General features: G+C 47.2%; 1 protein-coding gene across 1 annotated transcript; it reads left to right on the forward strand.

The window, feature by feature from the left end:
• Positions 1-1145: 1145 nt before the first annotated feature.
• On the forward strand, positions 1146-24822 carry LOC132569137 (autocrine proliferation repressor protein A-like). Its single transcript, XM_060235320.1, has 10 exons — positions 1146-1347; positions 5512-5689; positions 11714-11762; positions 11970-12089; positions 14044-14136; positions 16009-16098; positions 18296-18425; positions 18921-19041; positions 21857-21956; positions 24742-24822. The coding sequence occupies exons 1-10, from the start codon at positions 1146-1148 to the stop codon at positions 24820-24822; spliced, it is 1164 nt and encodes a 387-aa protein (XP_060091303.1).
• Positions 24823-25076: the final 254 nt, after the last annotated feature.

The raw sequence follows: 25076 nt of genomic DNA on the forward strand, positions 1-25076 counted from the left end.
ACGCTTAGGGCTCTTTAGCTTGGAGAAAAGTCGACTGTGGGGTGACATGATAGAGGTTTACAAGATAATGCATGGGATGAAGAAAGTAGAGAAAGAAGTACTTTTCTTCCTTTCTCACAATACAAGAACTCGTGGGCATTCGATGAAATTGCTGAGCAGTTGGGTTAAAAACGGATAGAAGGAAGTACTTCTTCACCCAAAGGGTGATTAACATGTGGAATTCATTGCCACAGGAGGTGGTGGCGGCTACAAGCATACCCAGCTTCAAGAGGGGGTTAGATAAAAATATGAAGCAGAGGTCCATCAGTGGCTATTAGCCACAGTGTGTGTGTGTGTGTATATTTGGCCACTGTGTGACACAGAGTGTTGGACTGGATGGGCCATTGGCCTGATCCAACATGGCTTCTCTTATGTTCTTATGTCTTTGAATGTTCACTAGAAAAATCTTTTAAATTGTTATTTTTATGTGTATTCTAAATGATTTAATATTGTTACTCTGTATTGATAGATGCGTATCAATTTTAACTTTGTTTTATTGGATCCACTGATGAATCTTATTGCAAAATATGTCTGGGGCCTAAAAGTTGAACTCAACTGCTCTCCCTTGTGCTTTGTTCTTCTTTTTTTCTCCTACCTACCCACTGGCCTTATTCTCTTCCTGCTTTCTATGCAAATAGAAAATATATATATATATATTGTGGAGAGAACCTGTTTTGGGATGTTCCCATTTTCTTCATTTTGGGTGCTACAGTTTTGAGACTTCTAGCTTTACTTTCTGATGAGTTACACCTGCCAATGAGAGATAGACAGATCAAGGGTGCTCAAGTGGTTATATTCATATAGAAGACGCTTTCTAGTCCTCTTTAGGGTTTGTTGGATATTGAAATCCTAGTTAGATGCCTGGCTCCTCCCTTGAGCTCATGAGATGATTATGTCATCACCGTTCCTGTGTTTCAGCCCAAGGTGGCTGAATGAGTATTTAAAGAGAACAACAGTGTTCAGCGTGGCATTCCTTCCAAAGACTATGCCAGCAAAACGCTCTTCCCTCGTGGCACAAACAATAGACAGCGAACCTACCTCTCGTCATTGGCAAGGAGAGGTTTCCCAGGAAAGAGCAGGCAGAGCGTCTGGCTAGGTGGTGGGACATGCATCCTCTCACCTTTTTCCTCTTGGCATCCTTCTTGCCCAACGTTCAGTTGATGGAGGACCTGAAGGCACTGGAGGAATTTGTGAACCGCCCTGACCCTCACTATGAATATACCTTTGTGAAGGAGGAACCAGGACTTTACACTACAGAACGTGCCAACTTTCATTACATCAATATGACCTCACAAAAGTGGCTGGATGGTAAGTAGCAGTGGAGGGTGGGGAATTCTCATGGCTTTTGGATGGAGGGGAGGAGGGCATCACATTGGACTTGCTGAAAGACACTGACATAATCACTCCTTTTGTTTGGGAGTGACTCATTGGTCGTTTTCGCACTCACCTTCCGCCGGCGCGACCCCCCTCTTCACCGCGCAGGATCTGCGCGGATTTCGCACTAAACGCTGCGGAGCAGCCAGAAAAGCTGGAAGCTCCCGGCGCAAAAGCCGCTCAAACTGAAACCGCCAAAAAGCAGTTTGGCGTTTGTGCGGCTTTTGCGCCGGGAGCTTCCGGCTTTTCTGGCTGCTCCGCAGCGTTTAGTGCGAAATCCGCGCAGATCCTGCGCGGTGAAGAGGGGGGTCGTGCCGGCGGAAGGTGAGTGCGAAAACGACCATTAAGAGACTTGGACTTATGCAGTATCAAAGCACTGGAATAGGCAGATCTTCCCTTCCTTTGACTTCACAGGAGCCGTCTGCCAGTGCCAAAAAGATGGTGCTGGAGAGTTAGGGGCATTGTTCCCCTCTAAGCTGAGTTAGCGTGAGCTAGCTCACAGATTTTTAGCCTCCAGCTCACACATTTTTGTCTTAGCTAAGGAAGGATGACTCCAGAGCACACTCATTTCTGCAGTAGCTCACAACCTCAGTGCCAGTAGCTCACAACTTCAATGCCGGTAGCTCACAAAGTAGACTTTTTGCTCACAACACTCTGCAGCTTAGAGGGAACATTGGTTAGGAGCCCCCATGGATAAAAGCTTTATCAAATGTGTCACTGTAGAGTGGAGGAGGAGGTCAAGGAACCCTGCCCTCCACTCTTTGAATCCCCATAAACCTCTTGCTGAGCAGTAAAATGAGTGGAAAAGTTGCGTTCTTTCCAACTGAGAGCCAGTTTGGTGTAGCGATTAAGTGTGCAGACTCTTATCTGGGAGAAGTGGGTTGGATTCCCCACTGCTCCACTTGCAGCTGCTGGAATGGCCTTGGGTTAACCATAGCTGTCGCAGAGTTACCCTTGAAAGGGCAGCTTCTGGGAGAGCTCTATCAGTCCCACCTACCTCACAAGCAGTGTTCCTTCTAAGCAGAGTTAGCGTGAGCTAGCTCACAGATTTTTAACCTCCAGCTCACACATTTTTGTCTTAGCTCAGGAAAAATAGCCCCAGAGCACAATAATGTATGCAGTAGCTCACAACTTTAATACCAGTAGCTCACAAAGTAGAATTTTTGCTCACAAGACTCTGCAGCTTAGAGGGAACATTGCTCACAAGGTGTCTGTTGTGGGGGGAGAGGATAAAGGAGATTGTGAGCCGCTCTGAGATTCGGAGTGGAAGGAGGGATATAATTTCAATATCATCATCAGTGCCGGATTAGACCCTGTGGAGACCCCTAGGCAGTCAAAATCTCGGGGGGCTTCCCTGGCAAATTATCTCATAGTCAGAGCATCCCACCACCACCCACAGCCCCCGTGGCAGCCTGCAGGCCCCTTCTCAAAAGCCCCTTTGACAAAGCTACAGGGCAGAGGCACAGAGAGGCGAGCTTGGCAACGACGACAGCAGCAGTCGCACTAGGCAATTGGAGCAAAGAGCGGCTCAGTTGCTGGCTGTGCATGCAGGCTGGGAGGGCTGCAAGCAGAAGGGTGGAATGAAGAGGGAGCCGGACTGGGCCCCCTAAAGGTGTGGGGGCCCATAGGCTAATGCCTACTTGGCCTAATTGTTAATCCGGCCCTGATCATCATCATCATCATCAACAACTACTACTGTTGGACTTGCCAAGAATGACTGAAATTAGGGGCATACTAGATTGTCCATGGAAATATCTAAATTCCTTCCTTCTATACAGAGAGAGAGAGATACCATGCATGCACAAACTACATCAAGGACAGAGACTGAGATTGAGTTGTGTGTGGACTTTGTGGGTCTTAAAGGTGCCACTGAGTTGCCAACTCCAGGTTGGGGGACTCCTGGAGATTGAGGGATGGAGCCTGGGGAGGACAGGAACCTCAGTGGGGTAGAATGCCATCAAGACCACCTTCCAAAGCATCCCTTTTGTCCAGGGCAATTCATCTCTGGAGACAAGATTCCAGGGGAACACCAGCTCCCACCTGGAGACTGGCAACTGATGCTCCCAAAAGACCTTACAAAAAGGTGTTATGAGGCTGTTGTTCCTGGCTTTTGCTGGGGCAGAAGATGGCTCTTTCCACAATGTGACAGGTTGCAAGTGTCAGCATTTTGTTGGCCTTCTGAACAAAGTTTAGAGGCTTCCTGCTGCCAAAGAAAGGTGATCTGCCGGGGCAGAGCCACTTAAGTTGGAGGAAGATTCCTTAGACTGCAGGAAGGATTGCTCGGGGGGTATTTGGATAGAGTTGCCAAATTCCAAGGGGTGGCATTGCGACAGGGTGAGGTAGGGTAGAAAAAGCAACAGTGACTTGGTCACAGGGCCGGATCACCCACTAGGCATATTAGGCATTTGCCTAGGGCGCTGGGAAGGGGTCCGCAGAATTGGGCTCCCGCCTCCCAGTACCCCAGACAGATGCCTAATTCCCCCCCCCCACTCCCTGATGCATTCAAAGGAGTGACGCCAGCCACCCGCTTACCCACTTTGAGGTGGGAATCTCAGAGAAGCGTTCTCTTAAGAGAGTGCACAATGCTGAGGCTTTGCTTCCCCCTCGCTTCCAGAACCAGAAGGGAGGGGGAAGCAAAGCCTCATTGTTGTGGGCTCTCTTAAGAGAATGCTTCACTGAGATTCCCACCTCAAGGCAGGTAAGGGGGAGGCTGGCGTCTCTCCTCTAAGCACACCAGGGGGACAGAAGGTGGCCTGCCTGCTGCCCCTGCCTCCCCGTATGCTCAGAAAAGTGACATCAACCTCCTCCTTACCTGCTTTAACGTAGGAATCTCAGTAAAATATTCGCTTAAGCAGGGCCTTTTTTTGTAGTAAAAGCCCAGCAGGAACTCATTTTCATATTAGGCCACACCCCCTGACATCACCATTGTTCAGCACAGGGCTTTTTGTAGAAAAAGCCCAGCAGGAACTCATTTGCATATGAGGCCTCACCCCCTGGTGCCAAGCCAGCCAGAACTGTGTTCCTGTGCGTTCCTGCTAAAAAAAACACAAAAAACCCTGCTCTTAAGAGAGAGCACGATGACAAGGCTTTGCTCCACCTCCCTTCCAGAAGGCAACTTTAACTTTAAATACATTTTCCAGACTATTGGTTGACTTGGCTTGGAGAAGCAATTCAAAGAGAGAGATGCTTTCTTTATGCTGGCTGATGGGGTGGTGGGGGCTTTGAGAACCACACAACATGTGTGAAAGAGTCACATGTGGCTCCTGAAGATTTACCACAGAGTAGGGCAGCTTTGTGATGACCCTACTCCATCTGGTACACTGAACAGGCATCTCTGTCACTGCCAAGCCATTGCCAGGGCCAGTTGTTGTGGAAGGAATGGAGTGGATGCGGACTCTGAGCCTCCAAAATGGTTGCCGCCAGCTATTGACAGCCCTGAAGGACTGGCATGCTCTACCAGCAAGCAGCACTTCTTGGCCTGTCATTCGGCTACTGCTGGGCTCTGTCAAGATGGACGGCACAAACAAGCCATGAAGGAATGTCGACCCTGGCTGAAAAGTACATGGCATTCGCAGCTGCAGACACTCTGACTCTTCATCAGTCAGAATAGCGTCCGAGGGTTCCACCTCCACCATCTGGTGAGAGAAGAAAATATTACGTAGGAGCACTTCAAAAGTGTGGAAAAGCGTTGATCCTCCGTTGGTCTCCAAAGAGAGAGAGAGAGAGGGAGGCAAAGGAGAAAAGTGGTAAGATATAGAAAAGAAGCCCTGAACATGAAGGGACATTCTCGTCTGAGGGAAAGTATAGCATATATGAGTTAGAATATAAGGAAGAACAATAAAAGAACTAAAGGAAGTATATAAAGGTAGTGGTGAGGGGAAATGTGTAAGAGAAATCTAGAATTTTAGAGTTAGATAAAGACAAGGCCTAATCTAAGCTGCTTTCCTTGTAGAGGCAGGAAGGTTCCAACGTGAAGTGAGAAAAGAATATGATTTCATGGTGTTTGCTCATACCTAGAGTGTAAAATTAGGTCTCATGGGGTGTGGTCAGAGGGAATACCGGGGAGCTATGTTCTGAGTTCTGTGTTACTCTTTCCAGAAACTGAAGTGGACAAAGCGGTTTGGTCACATGAACTGATTATTCTTTATCCCACAAAATTGAAATATGGGGAATCCTGCCTCCTCATAGTCAGCTCCGGAGAAATACCACCTGAAACATTTCTGAGTGAATTGCTTGGAAGGTTTTCGCTGCTGTACTTAGCAGTCAGATTGAAACTGTACGTAAAATAAGCCGCTGAGTAACCACAAACTACCCATACTATTGTAGGGATGCTATTGTTTTTGCCAAGGGTTCCCCCAGTGTGAGAACTGAGGCCTGTGAGATGCATGCACCCAAGAAAGATATACCTGTTTATCTATTTATTTCTTGCAATCCCCCTCTCCTTCCTTGAAGGAAGTCAGGGTCACAGAATCATAGAATCACAGAGTTGGAAAGGGTCATACAGACCATCTAGCCTAGTCCAACCCACTGCTCAGTGCAAGATCAGCCTGAAGCATCTCTGAAAAGGGTTTGTCCAGCCCTGGGGTCGCTTTGTAGGAAAAATTGGTGGTGGAGCTAGGCTTGCCAATCCCCAGGTCCCAGCGGGGGTTCTCCTGCTTTCCCAGGCTCCTTCCAACTCCCAGTCAGCTGACCAGCGGGGAGAAGCCCCGCCTGCACACCCACCATGTGCCTTTTCACCTCTGGAGGCTTGGAAAGGCTTCCTCTTAGGATGGTGTCTGTGTCTTTAAGGCTGAATGGATGGTGTGGTTGTGTCTTTAAGGCTGAATGGGGGCGAGGGGGGGGGGAGTAGGCAGAAGAACATGGCTGCTCCCAGTGGTTGTGAAAGCAGCTCAGACCCTCCGTTGGTTGCACAATCTTTTCAGAGGTCCTTTGCATAGAAAAGGTAAACTTGAACCTTTGGTTGCTCTGTGTTACTTTGAAGAAGTTGGAAGTTCAGCAACTGGTGAGTAGGGATGCCAATACCCTGCTTCAGAGTCATCAGAAATGGGGGGGGGTGGGGGGATGGGAAGGAAATGTCTGCTGGGCACTTCATTATTCCCTATGGCGATCGATTCTCATAGGGTATAATGATCTGGGGGTATCTGGGGCTCTGAAGGGGCCGTTTTTTGAGATGGTGGCACTAGATTCTCAGCATAGCATCTGATGACTCTCTTCAAAATACTCCCCAAGTTTCAAAAAGATTGGAGAAGGGGGTCCAATTTTATGAGCTCTGAAAGAAGGTGCCTCTATCTTTCATTATTTCTAATGTAGGGAAGGCATTCATTTAAAAGGTGAGCGGTTCCTTGAAATGTGATGGCCAGCACTCTCTTTGAAGTTCAATTGTGCTTGTCACAACTTTGCTTATGGCTCCACCCCCAAAGTCTCCACCCCCCAAACCCCCAGATATTTCTTGAATTGGGCTTGGCAACCCTAGGTGGAGCTCGTCCAGGGTTTGCTATGCAGCTGCACCTACTATCAATGGACAAGGTGAGGAGGAGGAGGGGGAACCCTCAGAAAGGTTCAGGAGCTGTGCTCCTGTGAGCTGCTGCTGAATCTGAGGTCTGGTCCAGCCACTACTTAAACATTGCCATTGAGGGGAAGTCACCATCCTCCACGGTCGTTGATTCCACCATTGAACAACTTTTACTGTAAAAAAAGTTTTCCCATATATCCCTCTGGTGCCTTCCCACCTTTCATTTAAGCCCATTCTTGTAACTTCTATCCTCCGCCTCCAACAGGAATAGCTCCCTGACTTTCTAAGTGGCACCCTTTCAAATACTTCAAGAGGGCTATCCTGTCCCCTCTCGACCTCCTCTTCTCCAGACTGAACATTCCCAAATCCTTCAGACTTTCCATACAGGTCTTGGTCTCCAGGCCCCTGACCATCCTTGTCGCTCTCCTCTGCACCTGCTCCACTCTGTCCACCTCCTTCTTGAAGTGAGGCCTCCAGAACTGCATACAGTACTCCAGGTGCAGCCTGACCGATACAGTGTAGAGTGGGGCTATGACATCTTCTGATTTGGATGTTATCTGTGTTGATTCCCCCCCCCCCACACACACAAGATCACATTAGCCTTTTTTGTTGCCGCATTATGTTGGCTGGTCATTTTAACTTACAGTCCACCTGTACTCTAAGGTCTTATTAATACACAGTGCTACCCAGAGATGTATCCCCCATCTACTATGTGTGTTTCTCATTTATCAAGATGCCCTGTGGTGCAGAGTGGTAAAGCTGCAGTACTGCAGTCAGAGCCCTCTGCTCACGATCTGAGTTCAATCCCCAGCAGAAACTGGGTATTCATGTAGCCGGCTTGAGGCAGACTCAGCCTTCCATCCTTCCGAGGTCGGTCAAATGAGTCCCCAGCTTGCTGGGGGGAAAGTGTAGATGACTGGGGAAGGCAATGGCAAACCACCCCGCAAAAAGTCTGCCATGAAAATGTTGTGAAAGCAACATCACCCCAGAGTCGAAAACGACTGGTGCTTGCACAGGGGACTACCTTTACCTTTAGAACTCGGCACTTATCCTTGTTAAATTACACTTCTTTTTTTTTTTTTACTTGCTACCACTTTTTCTATGTTCAGATCTCATTGAATCATGTCTCCATCCTCTGATGTGTTGGCTGACCCTCCCAATTTGGTGTCATCTGCAAATTTAATGAGTAGCCCCTCCACACCCTCATCTAGGTTGTTTATAAAAAAAAATATTGAAAAGTTCCGGGCCTAGAACTGAGCCCTGCATCACCCCACTGGATATGTACCTCCATTCAGATAAAAGAATGAAGAGGTTCCAGAACTCCATTCTATCGCATTCCCTCAGAAAAGGGGCGGATGGAGCCCTGCTAATGCCTACTAAATTACATCCTTCTGTCTGCATTAGAAGCTCAAGCTCTTCTTTCTTATTGCCCAAGCTTTGGGCATTGGTACATACACACTTGAAGTCTCACATGTTTGGTTCCATTAGATCTGGCCCTCTTAGGTGGGCCTCTCTTGTTCTTCATTTAAATCCCTGTGTTGGCCATCTCCTTCTCCTCATGGTGTCAGTTTAAAGCCCTTTTTACGAATCTCTCCAGGTTTCCATCAAACACCTTCTACCCCGACCTTGAAAGATGAAGTCCATCGTGTGCTAGTAGGTTATCATTCAAAAAACCTAGCCCGTGGTCCCACAATCAAAATCGCACCTGCCAGCACCACCAACACAGTCAGCATTTTACCTCCATTAAATTGTCTATTCTCATTGTATTCCCCTTCCTATGACAGGAAGGATGGAAGAGAACACCACCTGCGCCCCCATTCCCTTCAGCTTCCTCCTGAGGGCTTCATAGTCAACCTTAACGCTTTCTAGCCAGGGCTTTTTGTTTGTAGCAGGAACTCCTTTGCATATTAGGTCATACCCCCTGATGTAGCCAATCCTTCTGGAGCTTACAGAGTTCTTAATACAGGGTCTATTGTAAGCTCCAGGAGGATTGGCTATATCGGGGTGTGTGGCCTAATATGCAAAGGAGTTCCTGCTACAAAAAAAGCCCTGCTTTCTATGGTGTTCATGGCCATGTCGTTGGTTCTTACATGGACCATCACATATACATGACTCTTCTCTCATCTCAACAACCCTTCATGGGTGGGGATTTGAACCTGGGTCTTCCAGTCCAACAGAGCAATGCCAAACACCTTCCTGGGAGTTAGAGCAGGGCTTTTTTTTTTGTAGCAGGGACTCCTTTGCATATTAGGCCACATCCCCTGATGTAGCCAGTCATCCAAGAGCTTATAGGGCTCTTAGCACAGGGCCTACTGTAAGCTCCGGGAGGATTGGCTACATCGGGGGGGTGTAGCCTAATATGCAAAGGAGCTCCTGCTACCAAAAAACCCCCCTGTATGTGGCAGTTTTGGATTTCACTACAAAACTCCAGGCAATAAAGCAACACTGATTACAGAGGCCACAATGAATACAGAGTTCAGAGTAATGAAAGGGTTTGGAGAGAGGGGTTGGAGCTCAATGGAATGGCCTCCCCTTGCCAGCCAGAAGGTCCCAGGTTCAACCCCTGTCATTGCAACTTAAGAAAAAGCAACAGCCAGAACTATCTCTAAATGTGATTGTTTAAAATTGATAATTGAATTAATAAATGCCAGTGTAATTTAATGTAATGTTTAACTGTATTTTAAACTTATTTTAAACTTATACTAATCAAGAATCATCAGCTGAGTGTCAGCAAATCCTCAGTAACAGTGTGTTTGTAGATGATGGAAGCTGCCCTGAATCTGCTTGCAATGAGGTCGAGATACAAACGGAATAAATAAGGGAATGAGTGAATGAATGAATGAATGAATGAATGAATGAATGGGAGGGAAGAACTGGCAGAAACTTTTGTCTCTTCCTCTGCAGAGAAAAATGCTGGTGTTTCAGTGAGTGAGTGAGAAAAATGCTGATGTTTCAGTGAGTGAGTGAGTGAGAAAAATGCTGATGTTTCAGTGAGTGAGTGAGTGAGTGAGTGAATGAGTGAGTGAGTGAGTGAGTGAATGAATGAATGAATGAATGAATGAATGAATGAATGAATGAATGAATGAATGAGAAGGAAGAATTGGCAGAAACCATTGTCCCTTCCTCTGCAGAGAAAAATGCTGGTGTTTCAGAGTGGTTAGACTCTCTTGTTGTTTGCCATTACTAGAACATCTAGTATGGGGTTCTTTCTCATAGGATACCACTCTTTGTACTTTGCCAGCCCAGTTCATGACTCTGTCAGCAATGCTGATTCTGTGAACTTAGGCAGATCATGAGTAGAGCAGGAAGGGTTACATCACTGCTTAGTTCTTGTGGCCCTTTCTTACACACACTGGCAAATGCTGATCACCACTTTTGGGTCAGGAAGCAATTTTTCTCCACGCCAGTTTTGGAAGGGATTCTGGAGGGGTTATTTGGGGGGGGGGGCATCTTCTGGGCATAGAGCAGGTGTCACTGGGTGTGTGTGTGGTGGGGGGGAGGAATTTGTGAATTTACTGCATTGTGCAGGAGGTTGGACAAGATGACCCTGGAAGTCCATTCCAGCTCTATGATTCTATGACTCTGAATCATGGTATGTTATGATGAAAGGTTTGGAGCACCATTCCTGGGAATAAAGGTTAAGGTACAGGGCTTTTTTTGTAGCAAGAACGCCTTTGCATATTAGGCCACACCTCCCTGATGTAGCCAATCTTCTTAGAGCTTACAGTAGACCCCATACTAAGAGCCCTGTAAGCTCTTCAAGGATTGGCTACATCAGAGGTGTGTGGCCTAATATGCAAAGGAGCTCCTGCTACAAAAAAAAAAGCCCCAGTTAAAAAGGACCTGATGGGTTAAGAAAATGGCTTGAAAATAAGGCCTGGGGAAGAAAATGATACAGAAGACAGCATTATCTTCCTCTTCTATTACGCTGTTCAGTCGCACAGTCGAGTCCGACTCTTTGTGACCCCATGGACCAAGACACGCCAGGCCCTGCTGTCTTCCACCATCCTCCAAAGTCTGCTCAAATTTGTGTTAGTTCCTTCAGTAATGCCGTCCAGCTATCTCATCTTTTGCCATCCCCTTCTTCTTTTGCCTTCTGTCTTTCCCAGCGTCAGGATCTTCTCCAGGGAGTGGAGAAGTGGTGGCAAAAGTATTTGAGCTTCAACTTCAGCATCTGACCTTCCAGGGAACAGCCAGGGTTGATTTCCCTTAGGACTGACTGACTTGATCTTCTTGCAGCCCAAGGGACTTTGAAGATTCTTTTCCAGTACGCTAGCATACAGAGACCCAAAATAAAGCTGATGGGCAATAGATTCACAATCCAGTGCTGTGGTGGTTGTAGTGCCAGACTAAGAGCTGGCAGACTCAAGGTTGAATTGGGTGATCTTGCCAGTCACACCCTCTCAGCCTCAGCTTCTACACAGCTGGTGGGAACAATGTGTGAAGGGGTGGGGGTCTTCTGTGTCCTGCTTGTAGGATCTCAAGCAGCAATTGGTTGAATTCTACGCAGGCCTCTGATTCAGTGGGAGCTCACAGGAGCACAGCTCCTGAACCTTTCTGAGCGTTCCACCTCCTTGTCCATTGAATAGTAGGTGCAGCTGCATAACAATCCCTAGATGAGCTCCACCACTTATTTTTCTACAGAATGACCCCTGATTCTAGGCATCAGTAAAGACTCTTTCTTGTCAGTTCAGGATGTCTTGTTTTTTTATTGAAAAGACTTCTCCAGTCAATAGGCTGAGAGCTCATTTTCTATTCACAAGGAAAGGGACTACTGTCTCTCTGCAGGTTCTTGGCTCTGCTGACACCGGTTCCCATTCAACCACTCACCTTCTATATAAGTATGGAAGGGCTTCACCCACAATACTTCAACACGTCTGTTTTTTTAGTTTCAATTCAAAAAAGGGCCAGGTGGTGGGGTTTGCTGGCAACTATATTTCTGATGAAAGCCCAGTGTCCAGTTAACTATTCAATTAGGAGCAGCCAGTTTCTTCTGCCAAAGGTGATCTCGGCTGTCTGTTCCTTTCATTCTTTTTTGTTTCAGAAACACCCCTTAGGCCGGGAGAATATTAAAAATTATGATATAATGGCATACTCGTGGTGGAGGTTTATCAATGACTCTTCTGTATCACCAGAGATGCTTGTGCAGTTCCCGATGGTCAAGGTAACTTTTTCCTTTGTGTCCTTGAAGGCTGGCTATTGCATCCAGGGAATCTATCCTTCTTTCTTTCATAAGTACTTGCAGGGCCTTTTTTTTAAGAAAAAGCCCAGCAGGAACTCATTTGCATATTAGGTCACACCCCCTGACACCAAACCAGCCGGAACTGTGCTCCTGTGTGTTTCTACTCAAAAAAGCCCTGAGTACTTGTATTTCTCTGTCCTTCTAAGTCAGGGATTCCCCCCCCCCTTTTTTTTGAGCCTGTGTGCACCTTTGGATTTCTGACACAGAATGGTGGGCACAACCACAAAATAACTGTCACAAAATGGCTGCTGCAGGAGGTGGAGCCAGCCACAAAAAAATGGCTACCTTAGCTTACCTTCATCTGCGCAGTGAAGATGGTTGTTTTGCAACAGGTGCTGATGCCACAGCAGTCATTTAAATATCTGCAAAGTCAATCAAAACTTCAATGGCCAATCAGAGACCTTGCTTGAAAAAAAGCTTAATGTGGCCATGCCCAGTTTCTAAAACAACTTGGCAGGTGCCAAGAAAGGTGTCAGCAGGTGCTATGACACCCATGGGCAGCATATTGGGGGTGGCTTTTCTATGCTGTGCATCTGCTGATAATTGTGTTCAGGGGTGGAATAGGAGGACACATTTGCTTAAACTCCATGTTATATGGCTAGACCATTTGAACAGTTTATCACATGAACAGTCTATATCATATGAGGCATCAGGAGGCACTGAGGACCCAAGTCATGTGACTGCTACCTCCACTTCCAGAAGGAAGGAAGGAAGGAAGGAAGGAAGGAAGGAAGGAAGGAAGGAAGGAAGGAAGGAATCGGTGCAGTAGGGGGAACACTATTAGTCACCTTAACTACCAGAGAAAAAGGTGAGAAGACAGTGGCCACTGAACTTCAACTTGGACTGCTTGGACCTAAGAGAGATGTGGCCCACTATTATATTGTGATGAAAACTGGAGCCACCTGCTGCTCTTAATTTCTTCAAATCATCTTGTATTATGGGCAGGAAGGAATAAGGTTAAGATAAAAAGTGAACATGTCCAGAGACTCCAGGAGGAACATGTAGTAGGGCCATGATGACATATTCCAATGATCGAGATGTGCAAGGATTTAAAGTCCCTGGCATTTCAAGAGAAAATGTCAAATGGTTTCGTCCTAGTTAATGAACAATAATGGTCTGACTTCTGAACATTTGTTCCATTTTTATTAGCTTGTGTTGGGTCTGGTTGAGGATGGCTGGACTGGTCAGGCAGCCATCCTTAACTTCACTTAGCACAGTGCTCTTTCTGAGCTTCAACGCAGCAGCGTGGCCTAGTCTAATGATTACCAGCACTGTCTCATAAATTGCACAGAGAGCCTTTGCTTTATGTTAAGAAATCAATACTACTGGATTTATTTAAAGAAACTTAACATATAAGTGTAGTGGAGAGAAAGAGCGACTATCTATTCTAACTAACTATGGATGGCTTTGGATTGATAGTAGGCCATCTGCTTGGTTCAAATCAGGAGGAGACATATCATGCTGTTCCTCTTGATGCATGCAGGAAAGAATAAGAAGGAAGAGGAGGAGAACAAAGAGGAGGAAAGTTCCATGAGACTACATTCTATTGGTTAGAGAGGGTGAGTGAAAGTAGACAGGAAGGAGACTGATGTTTTCCTAGCTATCAAGCTTGCTCTATTATGTTTGTAGTCTTGGAGGACTTAGCAAGAGACATTACCAGTCTGTTCTTCTAACAACTTGGTTCTTAACTCCAGAGGGTTAGCTTAGTTATTAACTCCAGAGGACCAGAGGATTACATAACACGGGGTCCTACACTGAAAGTCTTAGGGATGGTGTTTTCCTTATATCATAAGAGACGGGCCATATATGCTACCTCTTTGCAATCATCTTTTGCTCCCCACCCCAAGGAGGCTATTCTCTTGTTTTGTCTCTACAGGCTGCTGTGAGAGCCATGGACACTATCACGGACTACGTGATGGAAACATTCCAGATGAACATTACAAAGTTCACATTGGCAGGTATTGCCATGGTAGGTATACGGTGTGTGGCATGACCATCAGGTGATATCCATGTGTAGAGTCACCTTTTAGGTTGTTGGAAGAGGGTGTTTGCTATGACCAGCTTGTTCTCTTGACAAAACTCTATGCCCGGCTTCATTTTGTTCTCCAAGGTCAAACTTGTCCTGGTTACCTTTTGACTTCCTACTTTGGCATTCCAGTCCCTGTGATGAGGAGGACATCTCTTTTTGGTGTTAGTTCTTGAAGGTGTTGTAGATCTTCATAGAACTGGTCCACTTCAGCCTCTTCGTCAGTGGTTGGGGCATAGACTTGGATTACGGTGATATTGAATGGTTTGCCTTGGATATGGACCGAGATCATTCTGTCACTTTTGAGATTGTATCCCATTACTGCCTTCCTCATTCTATTGTTAACTATAAAGGCCATACTATTTCTCCCATGGGACTCTTGCCCATAGTAATAGATGTAGTGATCCTCTGAGTTAAATTTACCCATTCCCATCCATTTTGCATTTGATACAGTCGACCATCAGCTGCTGATTCACCGCCTCGCCGACATAGGGGTAGAGGGGCTGGCCTTACAATGGCTTTCCTCCTTCCTCATGGGTCGGGGACAGAGGGTGGCAATTGGGGGTGAGCGATCCCAGAGGCGCACACTAGATTGTGGGGTGCCCCAGGGAGCAGTTCTCTCCCCGATGTTATTCAACATCTATATGCGCCCCCTCGCCCAGATTGCCCGGAGATTTGGGCTGGGTTGCCATCAATATGCAGATGACACCCAGCTCTATCTACTAATGGACGGCCGGCCCGCCTCCGCCCCGGGGAACCTGGACCGGGCTTTGCAGGCTGTTGCAACGTGGCTCAGACTGAGCGGGCTGAAGTTGAACCCAGCGAAGACAGAGGTTCTCCAGGTGGGTCGTGGCACTCTGGGGAAGGAAATATCTCTCCCGGCCTTTGACGGGGCGCCACTGAAGACGGCGCAACGGGTGAAGAGCCTGGGTGTTTTACTGGAGCCTTCATTATCAATGGAGGCCCAGATAACAGCCACTGCCAAGTCAGCATTCTTTCATCTGAGGCGGGCGAGGCAGTTGGCCCCTTTCCTAGAGCGGCAGGACCTAGCGATGGCGATCCATGCGACGGTCACTTCAAGACTGGACTACTGTAACGCTCTCTACATGGGGCTGCCTCTATACCGGACCCGGGAACTGCAGCTAGTGCAGAATGCAGCAGCCAGGCTACTACTTGGTCTTCCAAGATGGAGGCATATACGGCCTGGGCTGCGCGGACTGCACTGGCTGCCGATTGTATACCGGATCCGGTACAAAGTGCTGGTCATAACCTTTAAAGCCCTATATGGCCAAGGACCGACCTACCTGAGGGACCGTCTCTCCCCATATGAGCCCCAGAGAGCACTGAGGTCAGTAGGCAAAAATAAACTGAATATCCCTGGGCCGAAAGAAGTAAAACTGCAAAGCACCCGCACTCGGGCCTTTTCCGCCGCAGCCCCACAACTCTGGAACCAGCTCCCAGAGGAGGTGCGGGCCCTGCGGAACTTAGATCAGTTCCGCAGGGCCTGCAAGACCGCCCTCTTCAAACAGGCGTTCATTAATGATGGTACCAATGTTTACTGCTAAATTAATAATGCTTACCGCCACTGTTAGTCTAGGAATGTTTTAATCACTGATTGGTTTTAATGTGTTCTTAATGTTTTATTATTGTATTGTTCATTTTAAATGTTGTAAGCCGCCCTGAGCCTGCTCTGGCGGGGGAGGGCGGGGTATAAATAAAATTTTACATTACATTACATTACATTACATTTTAGTTCACTGATTCCCAAGATGTCGATGTTAACCTTTTGTTCCACCTGTTTTCCCCTCCCGGCAGAACGGATGGACCACTTGGCTGACTGCAGCAGTTGACAGTAGGGTTGATGCCATTATTCCCGTTGCCATGGATTTTCTGAACTTCACTGAGGTGAGATTCAACCTGCAGTCAAATATCCTCCTGGAGCGCGTCTATATAAACCGTAGGTTGATTACAAATGAAGAGCCATTTTCTTGGCTTTGTTTTAAGATCTGTTTAGCAAATGTTTTGTGCCATCTGTAGGGCTTTTTTTGTAGCAAGAACTCTTTTGCATATTAGGCCACACACCCCTGATGTAGCCAATCCTCCTGCAGCTTACAGCAGGCCCTGTACTAAGAGCCCTGTACACTCTTGGAGGATTTACCGGTCCTGTCTGAAATGCTGTGATTTTTGCACAGTTGCAGGACCAGATCTACATGTTTTTTGAGGGGGGGGGGGAATTAAAAAACGGTGCCCCCTTATGGACCCATTCGACTTTATGGGCCCATATAATAGAATGGACTCCATACCCAATTTGGTGCCCCCCCTCCAGTGGCATCCGGGGCAAGCACCCCCCTCTGCCCCGCCCCCAGATCTGGCCTTGCACAGTTGTGATTGGCTCCACCCACAAAGTCACAATTTTGTGTCTGGCTTCCTCATCAAGCTGCCAGTTTGTGACTGGCAGCTTCCAAGCTCACTGGAAGACATTGTGTCACTCCTAGAAATTAGGGTTGCCAAGTCCAATTTAAGAACTATCTGGGGACTTTGGGGATGGAGCCAGGAGACTTTGGGGATGGAGCCAGGAGACATTAGGGGTGGAGCCAAGATCAAGGCTGTGACAAGCATAATTGAACTCCAAAGGGAGTTCTGGCCATCACTTTTAAAGGGACAGCACACCTTTTCAATGCCTTCCTTCCATAGGAAATTATGAAGGATAGGGGCACCTTCTTTTGGGGCTCATAGAATTGGACCCCCCAGTGCAATCTTTCTGAAACTTGGGGGGTATTTTGGGAAGAGGCATTATATGCTATACTGAAAATTTGGTGCCTCTACCCCCAAAAGACAGCCCCCCCAGAACCCCAGATACCCACAGATCAATTCATGATTTTCTATGGGAATAAATCTCCATAGGGAATAATAAGAGTTCCCAGCAGACATTTCCCTCCCTTCCCCCCGCTTTCTGATGACCCTGAAGCGGGGGGAGGGCCTCCAAACCAGGGGATCCCCTGCCCCCACCTGGGGATTGGCAACCCTACTAGAAATACTGAGTGTACCTTTCACTAGGAGCATCCTTACCATTTGGGCCGGGCTTGTAAACCAGGGTGTCAACAGTCACATCAATGGCCTGTCTTGGTGGACCTGATTCTGAAATACGAATGCCAGCCTCAAGGTAGGACTTGGGTTCCCCCAGAATTATAGCCCAACTCCAGATGATAGAGATCACTTCTCCTGGAGAAAAATGAATGCTTTAGAGCAGGGATGGCAAACCCCCGTCCCAGCCCTCGAGGTCACTTGGTGTGGCCTTTGGGGATTGCTGGGCTGAACCAAGCTGTGTGGCAGCCTCTCTGGGGCCTGGCTGGCCAGCGAGGATCATGGGGCCCAGCCGCGCTGTGCAGCAGCCTCCCCAGGGCCAGGCAGGGATCAGAGGGCCCAGCTGCACTGTGCGGCAGCCTCCCTCGAGTCTGGCTGGCTGGCCAGAATTGCTGCAGGGCTTGGAAGAGTTATTGTCACAGTTCAGTTTGCACTTGATTATCCCAGATGGAGTGGCCAAATATGCTAATGAGTGTGTGACCTAATATGCTAATATTAGGGGATGTGGTCTAATATCCTACTGAGTTCCTGCTGGGCTTTTTTCTGCAAAAAAGCCCTGGACCTATGCATTTGCCTAGGGTGGCAGGCTCTGTGTGTGTGTGTGTATGCCAGATTAGACTCTCCCTACATGACTTCAAATAGAAAAACAATTATTTGCCCTGAATCATTCTCCCTTGGCAGAGCACCGTTTTTTAAGTTAATATTTTTTATGGCCAGCGAATGATGTTATAAATATCCATATGGCCCTTGGTAGAAAAAAGGTTCCCCACTCCTGCTTTGGAGGGTGGACTTTATGGCACTGTAACCCACTGAGGTCCCTGTCCTCCCAGGGCTCCAACCCCAAATCTCCAACAGTTTTCTATCTGGCAGTCCTACACTCAGCTTTCTACATGTGGCCAGGGGAGACCTGGCAACCCTATTCTGGAACATCGACATCTTAAAATGCAGGACTCCCCAATCCAGTCCTGCTGAATGTGACTTCACAGGCATCCAAGTCTCTTTCCCCCACTCCCTGCAGAATTTCCTCCACCAATACCGATCATATTGTGGCTGGTCTTACGGGCTGAAACCTTTCATTGACATGAATATAACCCAGAAGTTGGACGATCCTGGCTTTGCTCGTCTGGCTTCACTCGTGGACCCCCTGGGTGAGCAAATGCTATCTTTGTCAATACACTCAGAATTTCCGGAGAGATAAAGAGCAGGGATGGAAGAGCCGATTTCAGCAGGACTGGTTGATAGAAAGAGCAGCATATTTGCTTTTGTGTCATGCAATGGTTCTTCCTCCATTCTGCTCAAGCCGAGTTAAGATTAGAGTGTGAGGGCCAGTTTGGTGTAGTGCTTAAGTGCGCAGACTTTTATTTGGGAGAAACAGGTTTGATTCCCCACTCCTCTACTTGCACCTGCCGAAATGGTCTTGGGTCAGCCATAGCTCTCACAGGAGTTGACCTTGAAAGGGCAGCTGCTGTGAGAGCTCTCTCACTCATAGGGTGTCTGTTGTGGAGGAAGAAGATAAAGGAGATTGTAAGCCGCTCTGAGACTCTGATTCAGAGAGAAGGGAGGGGTATAGATCTGCGATCTTTTTCTTCTTCTTCTGTCATGCATATCCCACGATAGTAGTCTTTTCTGTTTTCCCTTTCCAGCATACAATGAGCGATACACAAACGTAGCCAAACTCATAATTATTTTATCGGGGGAAGACGTCTTCCTGCCTGACAACACTCGTCATTACTTTGCTCAATTAAAAGGCGAGAAACATCTCAGGTAAGCTTATGCTCTGCCCTCCCCCCCCCCTTCTGAGGGCTACTCTTTTTTTGACCTTATTCTTAATGGAGGAGATGATGACAATGCAGATCTCTGGAAAAACTAGGAAGTTTGTCAGTGGTTATAGTCAATAATAATCTTCTAAATAAGCAGCATATTATTAAAAAGATGTATAGCAAGTAAATGAATGATGCCTGTAAATCCGCTGTCTCCAGACACACTCTGGAAGTTGTATGCTGGGGCTAGGGTTGCCAAGTCCAATTCAAGAAATATCTGGGGACTTTGGGGGTGGAGCCAGGAGACTTTGGGGGTGGAGCCAGGAGACATTGGGGGTGGAGCCAAGATCAAGGCTGTGACAAGCATAATTGAACTCCAAAGGGAGTTCTGGCTATCACATTTAAAGGGACCGCACACCTTTTCAATGCCTTCCTTCCATAGGAAATAGTGAAGGATAGCGGCACCTTCTTTTGGGACTAATAGAATTGGACCCCCTGGTCCAATTGTTTTGAAACTTGGGGGGTATTTTGGGGAGAGGCCCTAGATGCTATACTGAAGGTTCGGTGCCTCTACCCCAAAAAACAGCCCCCCCAGAGCCCCAGATACCCGTGGATCAATTCTCCATGATTTCTATGGGAATAAATCTCCACAGGGAATAACAGAGTTCCCAGCAGACATTTCCCTCCCCTCCCCCCCGCTTTCTGATGACCCTGAAGTGGGGGGAGGGCCTAAGGATCATATTGTGAGCAGGGAGATTTATTTCCATAGAAAATCATGGAGAATTGATCCATGGGTATCTGGGGCTCTGGGGGGGGGGCTGTTTTTTGGGGTAGAGGCACGAAACCTTCAGTATAGCATCTAGTGCCTCTCCCCAAAATACCCCCCCCCAGTTTCAAAAAGATTGGACTAGGGGTCCAATTCTATGAGCCCCAAAAGAAGGTGCCCCTATCCTTCATGATTTCCTATGGAAGGAAGGAATTGAAAAGGTGTGCCGTCCCTTTAAATGTGATGGCTGGAACTCCCTTTGGAGTTCAATTATGCTTGTCACAGCCTTGATCTTGGCTCCATCCCTAATGCCTCCTGGCTCCACCCCCAAAGTCTCCTGGCTCCACCCCCAAAGTCCCCAGATATTTCTTGAATTGGACTTGGCAACCCTAGTGATCCTAAAGATGCAAAGGTCTGGCTTTTGGCAGTTCTCTTCCCTCTTTTAAATCCGTCAGTGCCAAAGATTAATTTCCAGAAAAGGCAGTACAACTAACTCATTCCCCTACCTTGTCTGATTTTCCTTACCTTGTTCATCCTATGTGAGTCTATAGTCCAAACCATTTTAATCCCATAATACTGCTCTGTAATAATTCTCTCGTCCTATTAGAGATCACCAAGCACAATAGACATTTTCACATGAACGTTATATTGCATTCACAACCCATGGGAAAGCTATGAAGCTTCCCTCATTCAAACACATTGTTTCATTCACACCATCACAGCATTGTTCTAGGAATGATCATGCTATTGCCCAAAGTTATATCTGTCCTCTGTCCAAGAGTGTGTGTGTGTGTGGACTTCCACAGACTTACACCCCTAGCTACAAAGTTGAGTAAACTTGAATGGAACGCTGGTTCGTTTTGCTCATCTTTCTACTTGGATCTGTGTTCTCTGGACAGGTAATATAGTCCTATAGAATAAGTTCCTTCGTGTCTCTATATGCGACTACCTTTATTTTCTGAACCTGTATGTGTGTTTGGAGTGCTCTTCAAGTGATATTTTTAAAATGTTTATTTCTTTAATTTAATTAATTAAATGTTTTTTTTTAATTAAGAAAAAGCCTGGTTCATTTGAAAGTTCTACTGAGGGAAAAATCCCCGTAAACATAGGTGGAGATCCTGCTTGTTACCCCCTCTCGCATTGTCTGGGCCTCCTAGCTAATTCCCCCAACAAACTCAGGAGACCCTCACAACCCCTTAGGGTGACACAGGTGTGGCCTGACCATGGCAGTATACAGCAGAGCTATAAACACCTGTGATTTTCATGCTAAAGCCCTTTTGGTGCAACACACATGGTGGGGCGCTAATGGACTGCCTTGCTCAGCCAGTGAAGAGTTGCTGCCTGCCTTGGGCCTATCCCCACCCACTGGTGCTCACTGCCCTGCTCCAGTCCCACCCCCCACCCCCCACCCGCACACTTCCTTTAGCAGCCATGCTACTTTGTAGGTGGCTGAAGCGTGGTCCAGGAGAACTTACCTGTACCCTCGGTGACTGCTTTCTGCTGAGTGCTGAGGCGATCGCTGAGCCCACCCCTTAGTCCTGGCCCTCCCCACTCACTAGCACTCACTGTCCTCCCTCTCCCTTTACCACACTTGGCATGCTGCTTTGGAGATGAAGAAATCAGGGGGAGGGGGAGTCGAGGCTCGGGGGAGGGCCCGTAAAATCACTGGGGGGGGGGGGCTGGCCCAAAGGGGCCCAGTTAGCTACAGGCTACAAACTTCCATCATGTCATTAGTTCTTTGTATGCTGAAAAGTATTTGCATTTGTCAAAGCGATGTTCAGAGAGGCATTTAGGGTTGGGATTTTTGTTGTTGTTGATGTGCAGCTGTGTTCCAGAACACTCCATTCATAACAAAAACATGGTTTGGGGCAAACTAAGGATTAATTTAGGTTTATTTCTTTCCCCCCCCCTTTTGTTGCAACATATGCTGCGGTTTTCCAAGAATACTTGAATCTAAGGGGGATGGAAGATTCGCACCTCCAGTTCCTAGTTTTCTGAGGGAGGGAATCACAAATATCTTCCATTTCAGCATTGTCCCAAATATTGATGGCAGACTTGAGCGTAAAAATACAGTACCAGATTTGGTCGCAGCTTTCTACGACCTCGTCGCAAGAGATAAACCACGTCCCAACATTTCCTTGCAGATAACGACAGTAAGTAAAATACATACACAACGACCATCCCCTAAAACAGGAGTGGGGAACCTTTTTTCTGTCAAGGGCCATTTTGGATATTTATAACATTTGCGGGCCATACAAAATGATCAACTTAAAAAACAGTGTACTATGTGGGGAAATTATACTACAATATCAGTGGATTTTTCTTAGTATTAAGAGACATTCTCTTTCTCCCAATTTCTCCCTAATATCCAACAAGGCATTTCTTTCCCTCGTTGTAGCAATCTGGAATCTGTTTCTAAACCATTCCATTCTGGTGAAAGAGAAAAAGAGGCTGCCACGTGACTCAGTTTGGCCCAGCAGTCCCCGACGGCCAGACCAAGTGATCTTGAGGGCCATAAACGGCCCTCGGGACTGACGTTCCCCACCCCTGCCCTAAAAGCTGTAGACAACAATCTGCTATGTGCTCCTTAGTTTCCTTTTGATGCCCCATTATGTTGATACCTCCTCATGAAGCCAGCTGAGTCAGTCACAGTTCCCTCAGAGCTATTCTTGCAAGGGCAGTTCTTGAAAGAGCTCTCTTAGCTCCACCTACCTCCCAGGGTGTCTGTGGCGACGAGGGGAAGGGAAGGAGATTGTAAGCCACTCTGAGACTTCAAGTGAAGAGCAGGGTATAAATCCAACCAGGGGTCATTTTGTAGAAAAAGAGGTGCTGGAGCCTCCTCATGAAGCCAGCTGGGTCAGTCACAGTTCCCTCAGAGCTATTCTTGCAAGGGCAGTTCTTGAAAGAGCTCTTAGCTCCACCTACCTCCCAGGGTGTCTGTGGCGAGGAGGGGAAGGGAAGCAGATTGTAAGCCACTCTGAGACTTCAAGTGAAGAGCAGGGTATAAATCCAACCAGGGGTCATTTTGTAGAAAAAGAGGTGCTGGAGCTCATTAGCACAACTCATTTGAATGACTAATTTGCATATACCACACACCCCTGACATCAGTGGAAGGTGTGCTAAATTAAATCAGCTCAGCATCTTCCTTAAAATAGTTCTTGAGTTATAATCGTCACAATAAAACGTTACTCCCATCAGTCTTTTTAAAATTACTTTCTCCCATGGGGCCCTAATGGCAAGATGAAGATTTCCATCTGTTCGCTTTATATGCTTTTGTTCTTTTCCCATTTTTTGTGGGGGGAAATATGAGAAAGATTGTCCAATCTTAGAGTTCAGCAAAATTCTCACAGGGGGTTTGAACAATGGAGCCTGGAAGCAAGTATTTTTTGAGGGGCGGTAAGAAAGAAAGAGCACAACGACATATAGAGGTTCCAGAGCTGTGAGCTCCTTCTCAAAATGAGGGCTGAATCCAAGTCATCATCTTCTTTTGTTACTGGAAGTAAATATTATGTTAAAGATTTGAGCAGGGAAGCACAGACTCGAGGGGCGGAGTGGCTGAGCCCATAAGCCCCATGGCAGGCACCACTGAGATTGCTATTTCCTTCACCTCAGAGGTGGGAGCAGGTGAGAGGGCCAAAACTGGCACCCTCCCCTCAGGGCTGTACTCCAGGCAGCCGCCTCAGGTGACCTAAGGGATGTGCCGGCCCTGACAGCAGCTTTAAACTGTTCGCATGTGGATCAATTAGAATACCTATTTAAAATAGCAATTTAGCAATTATACTTCATTATATTAAACATTCACAAGCGGGAGCGGCAAACCTCTCGTATTCAAAGGATAGCCTGCTTCTTAAAGGTACAGTGGGTCATGCATAATACCATTTGCCTTAAACAAATGGCCACCCTCAGCCTGCTTCGGCGGGGAGGGTGGGATATAAATCCAAGAAGAAGAAGAAGATATTGGATTTATATCCTGCCCTCCACTCTGAAGAGTCTCAGAGCGGCTCACAATCGCCTTTGTCTTCGTCCCCCACAACAGACACCCTGTGAGGTGGGTGGGGCTGAGAGGGATCTCACAACAGCTGCCCTTTCAAGGACAACCTCTGCCAGAGCTATGGCTGATCCAAGGCCATTCCAGCAGGTGCAAGTGGAGGAGTGGGGAATCAAACCCGGTTCTCCCAGGTAAGAGTCCGCACACTTAACCACTACACCAAACAGAAGAGCTCCAATCACATTTCTCATTCAACCCAAATGGAACCGCAGAAGGCAGGGCATAAATCAATTATGTTGTAAACACTTGATTATATCTAATTCATAGTAGGGATGTTTAATTAACTTCTCAACAACAAGTTTAATTAACTTCTCAATAGCAAAAATGGCCTATTAGGACTGGTTAAAACACTTAGGGCTGTTTAGCTTTGGGGGGTGGAGGAAGGTGGGTAAAGAGAGTTAGCATAGAGCAGGGGTTGCCAAACTTGCTTAATGTAAGAGCCACATAGAATAAGCATCCGATGTTTGAGAGCCACAAGACATGGACATTGGATCTTTGAGGGAAGGAAGGAAGATGGGGAGGGAGAGATGGAAAGAAAACAACTTTAAATTCATTCTCCAAGCCGCTGGTTCCCCTGGCTTGGAGAAGTGATTTAAAGAGCCAAATGCCTTCTCCAAGCTGGCCGACGGGGCAGTGGGGGCTTTGAGAGTTACACAATATGTGTGCAAGAGCCACGTGTGGCTCCTGAGCTGCAATTCGGCCACCCCTGGCATAGAGGTTTATAAAATTATGCATTGCGTAAAGAGAGTGGTCGTGGAGAACGTTTCTCCCTCTCCCATAATACTAGAACCCAGGTTCACCCACTGAAACTGAAGAAAGGGAGCTTCAGGACAGACAAAAGGAAATGCTTCACACAGTGTATAATTAACTGGGGGAACTCTCTGCCACAGGATGTGGTCATGGCTGCCAACTTGGAAGGCTCTAAAAGTGGGGTGGACAAATTCACAGAAGACTGGGCTATGCACAGCTAATAATCGTGATGGATATCTGCTCTTTCCGGTACCAGAGATGGTGTGCCTCCTTGAATCAGTCGCTTGGAAGCGCAGGCAGGATGGTGCTGTTGCCGTCCTCCTGTTTGCGGGCTCCCCAGAGGAAGCTGATTGGCCACTGTGTGAACAGAATGCTGGTCTCATTCAGCGTGGCTCTTCTTATGTGCTCCTGCGCTTAACATCTTGGCCTGCAGCGGCTTGAGGATCCATATTGACAATGGAAGCAGCCAGGCCTC

Source organism: Heteronotia binoei, chromosome 3 (genome assembly GCF_032191835.1).
Source record: "Heteronotia binoei isolate CCM8104 ecotype False Entrance Well chromosome 3, APGP_CSIRO_Hbin_v1, whole genome shotgun sequence".
In the NCBI taxonomy this organism is placed as follows: Eukaryota; Metazoa; Chordata; class Lepidosauria; order Squamata; family Gekkonidae; genus Heteronotia; species Heteronotia binoei.

Excerpts from the sequence above, each read along its gene's own strand:
- LOC132569137 (XM_060235320.1), top strand. The coding sequence starts at position 1,146 with ATGCATCCTCTCACCTTTTTCCTCTTGGCATCCTTCTTGCCCAACGTT. Across the intron at positions 1,348-5,511 it reads CTCACAAAAGTGGCTGGATG|AAACTGAAGTGGACAAAGCG; the intron begins GTAAGTAGCAGT and ends TACTCTTTCCAG. Across the intron at positions 18,426-18,920 it reads TTCACTCGTGGACCCCCTGG|CATACAATGAGCGATACACA; the intron begins GTGAGCAAATGC and ends TTCCCTTTCCAG.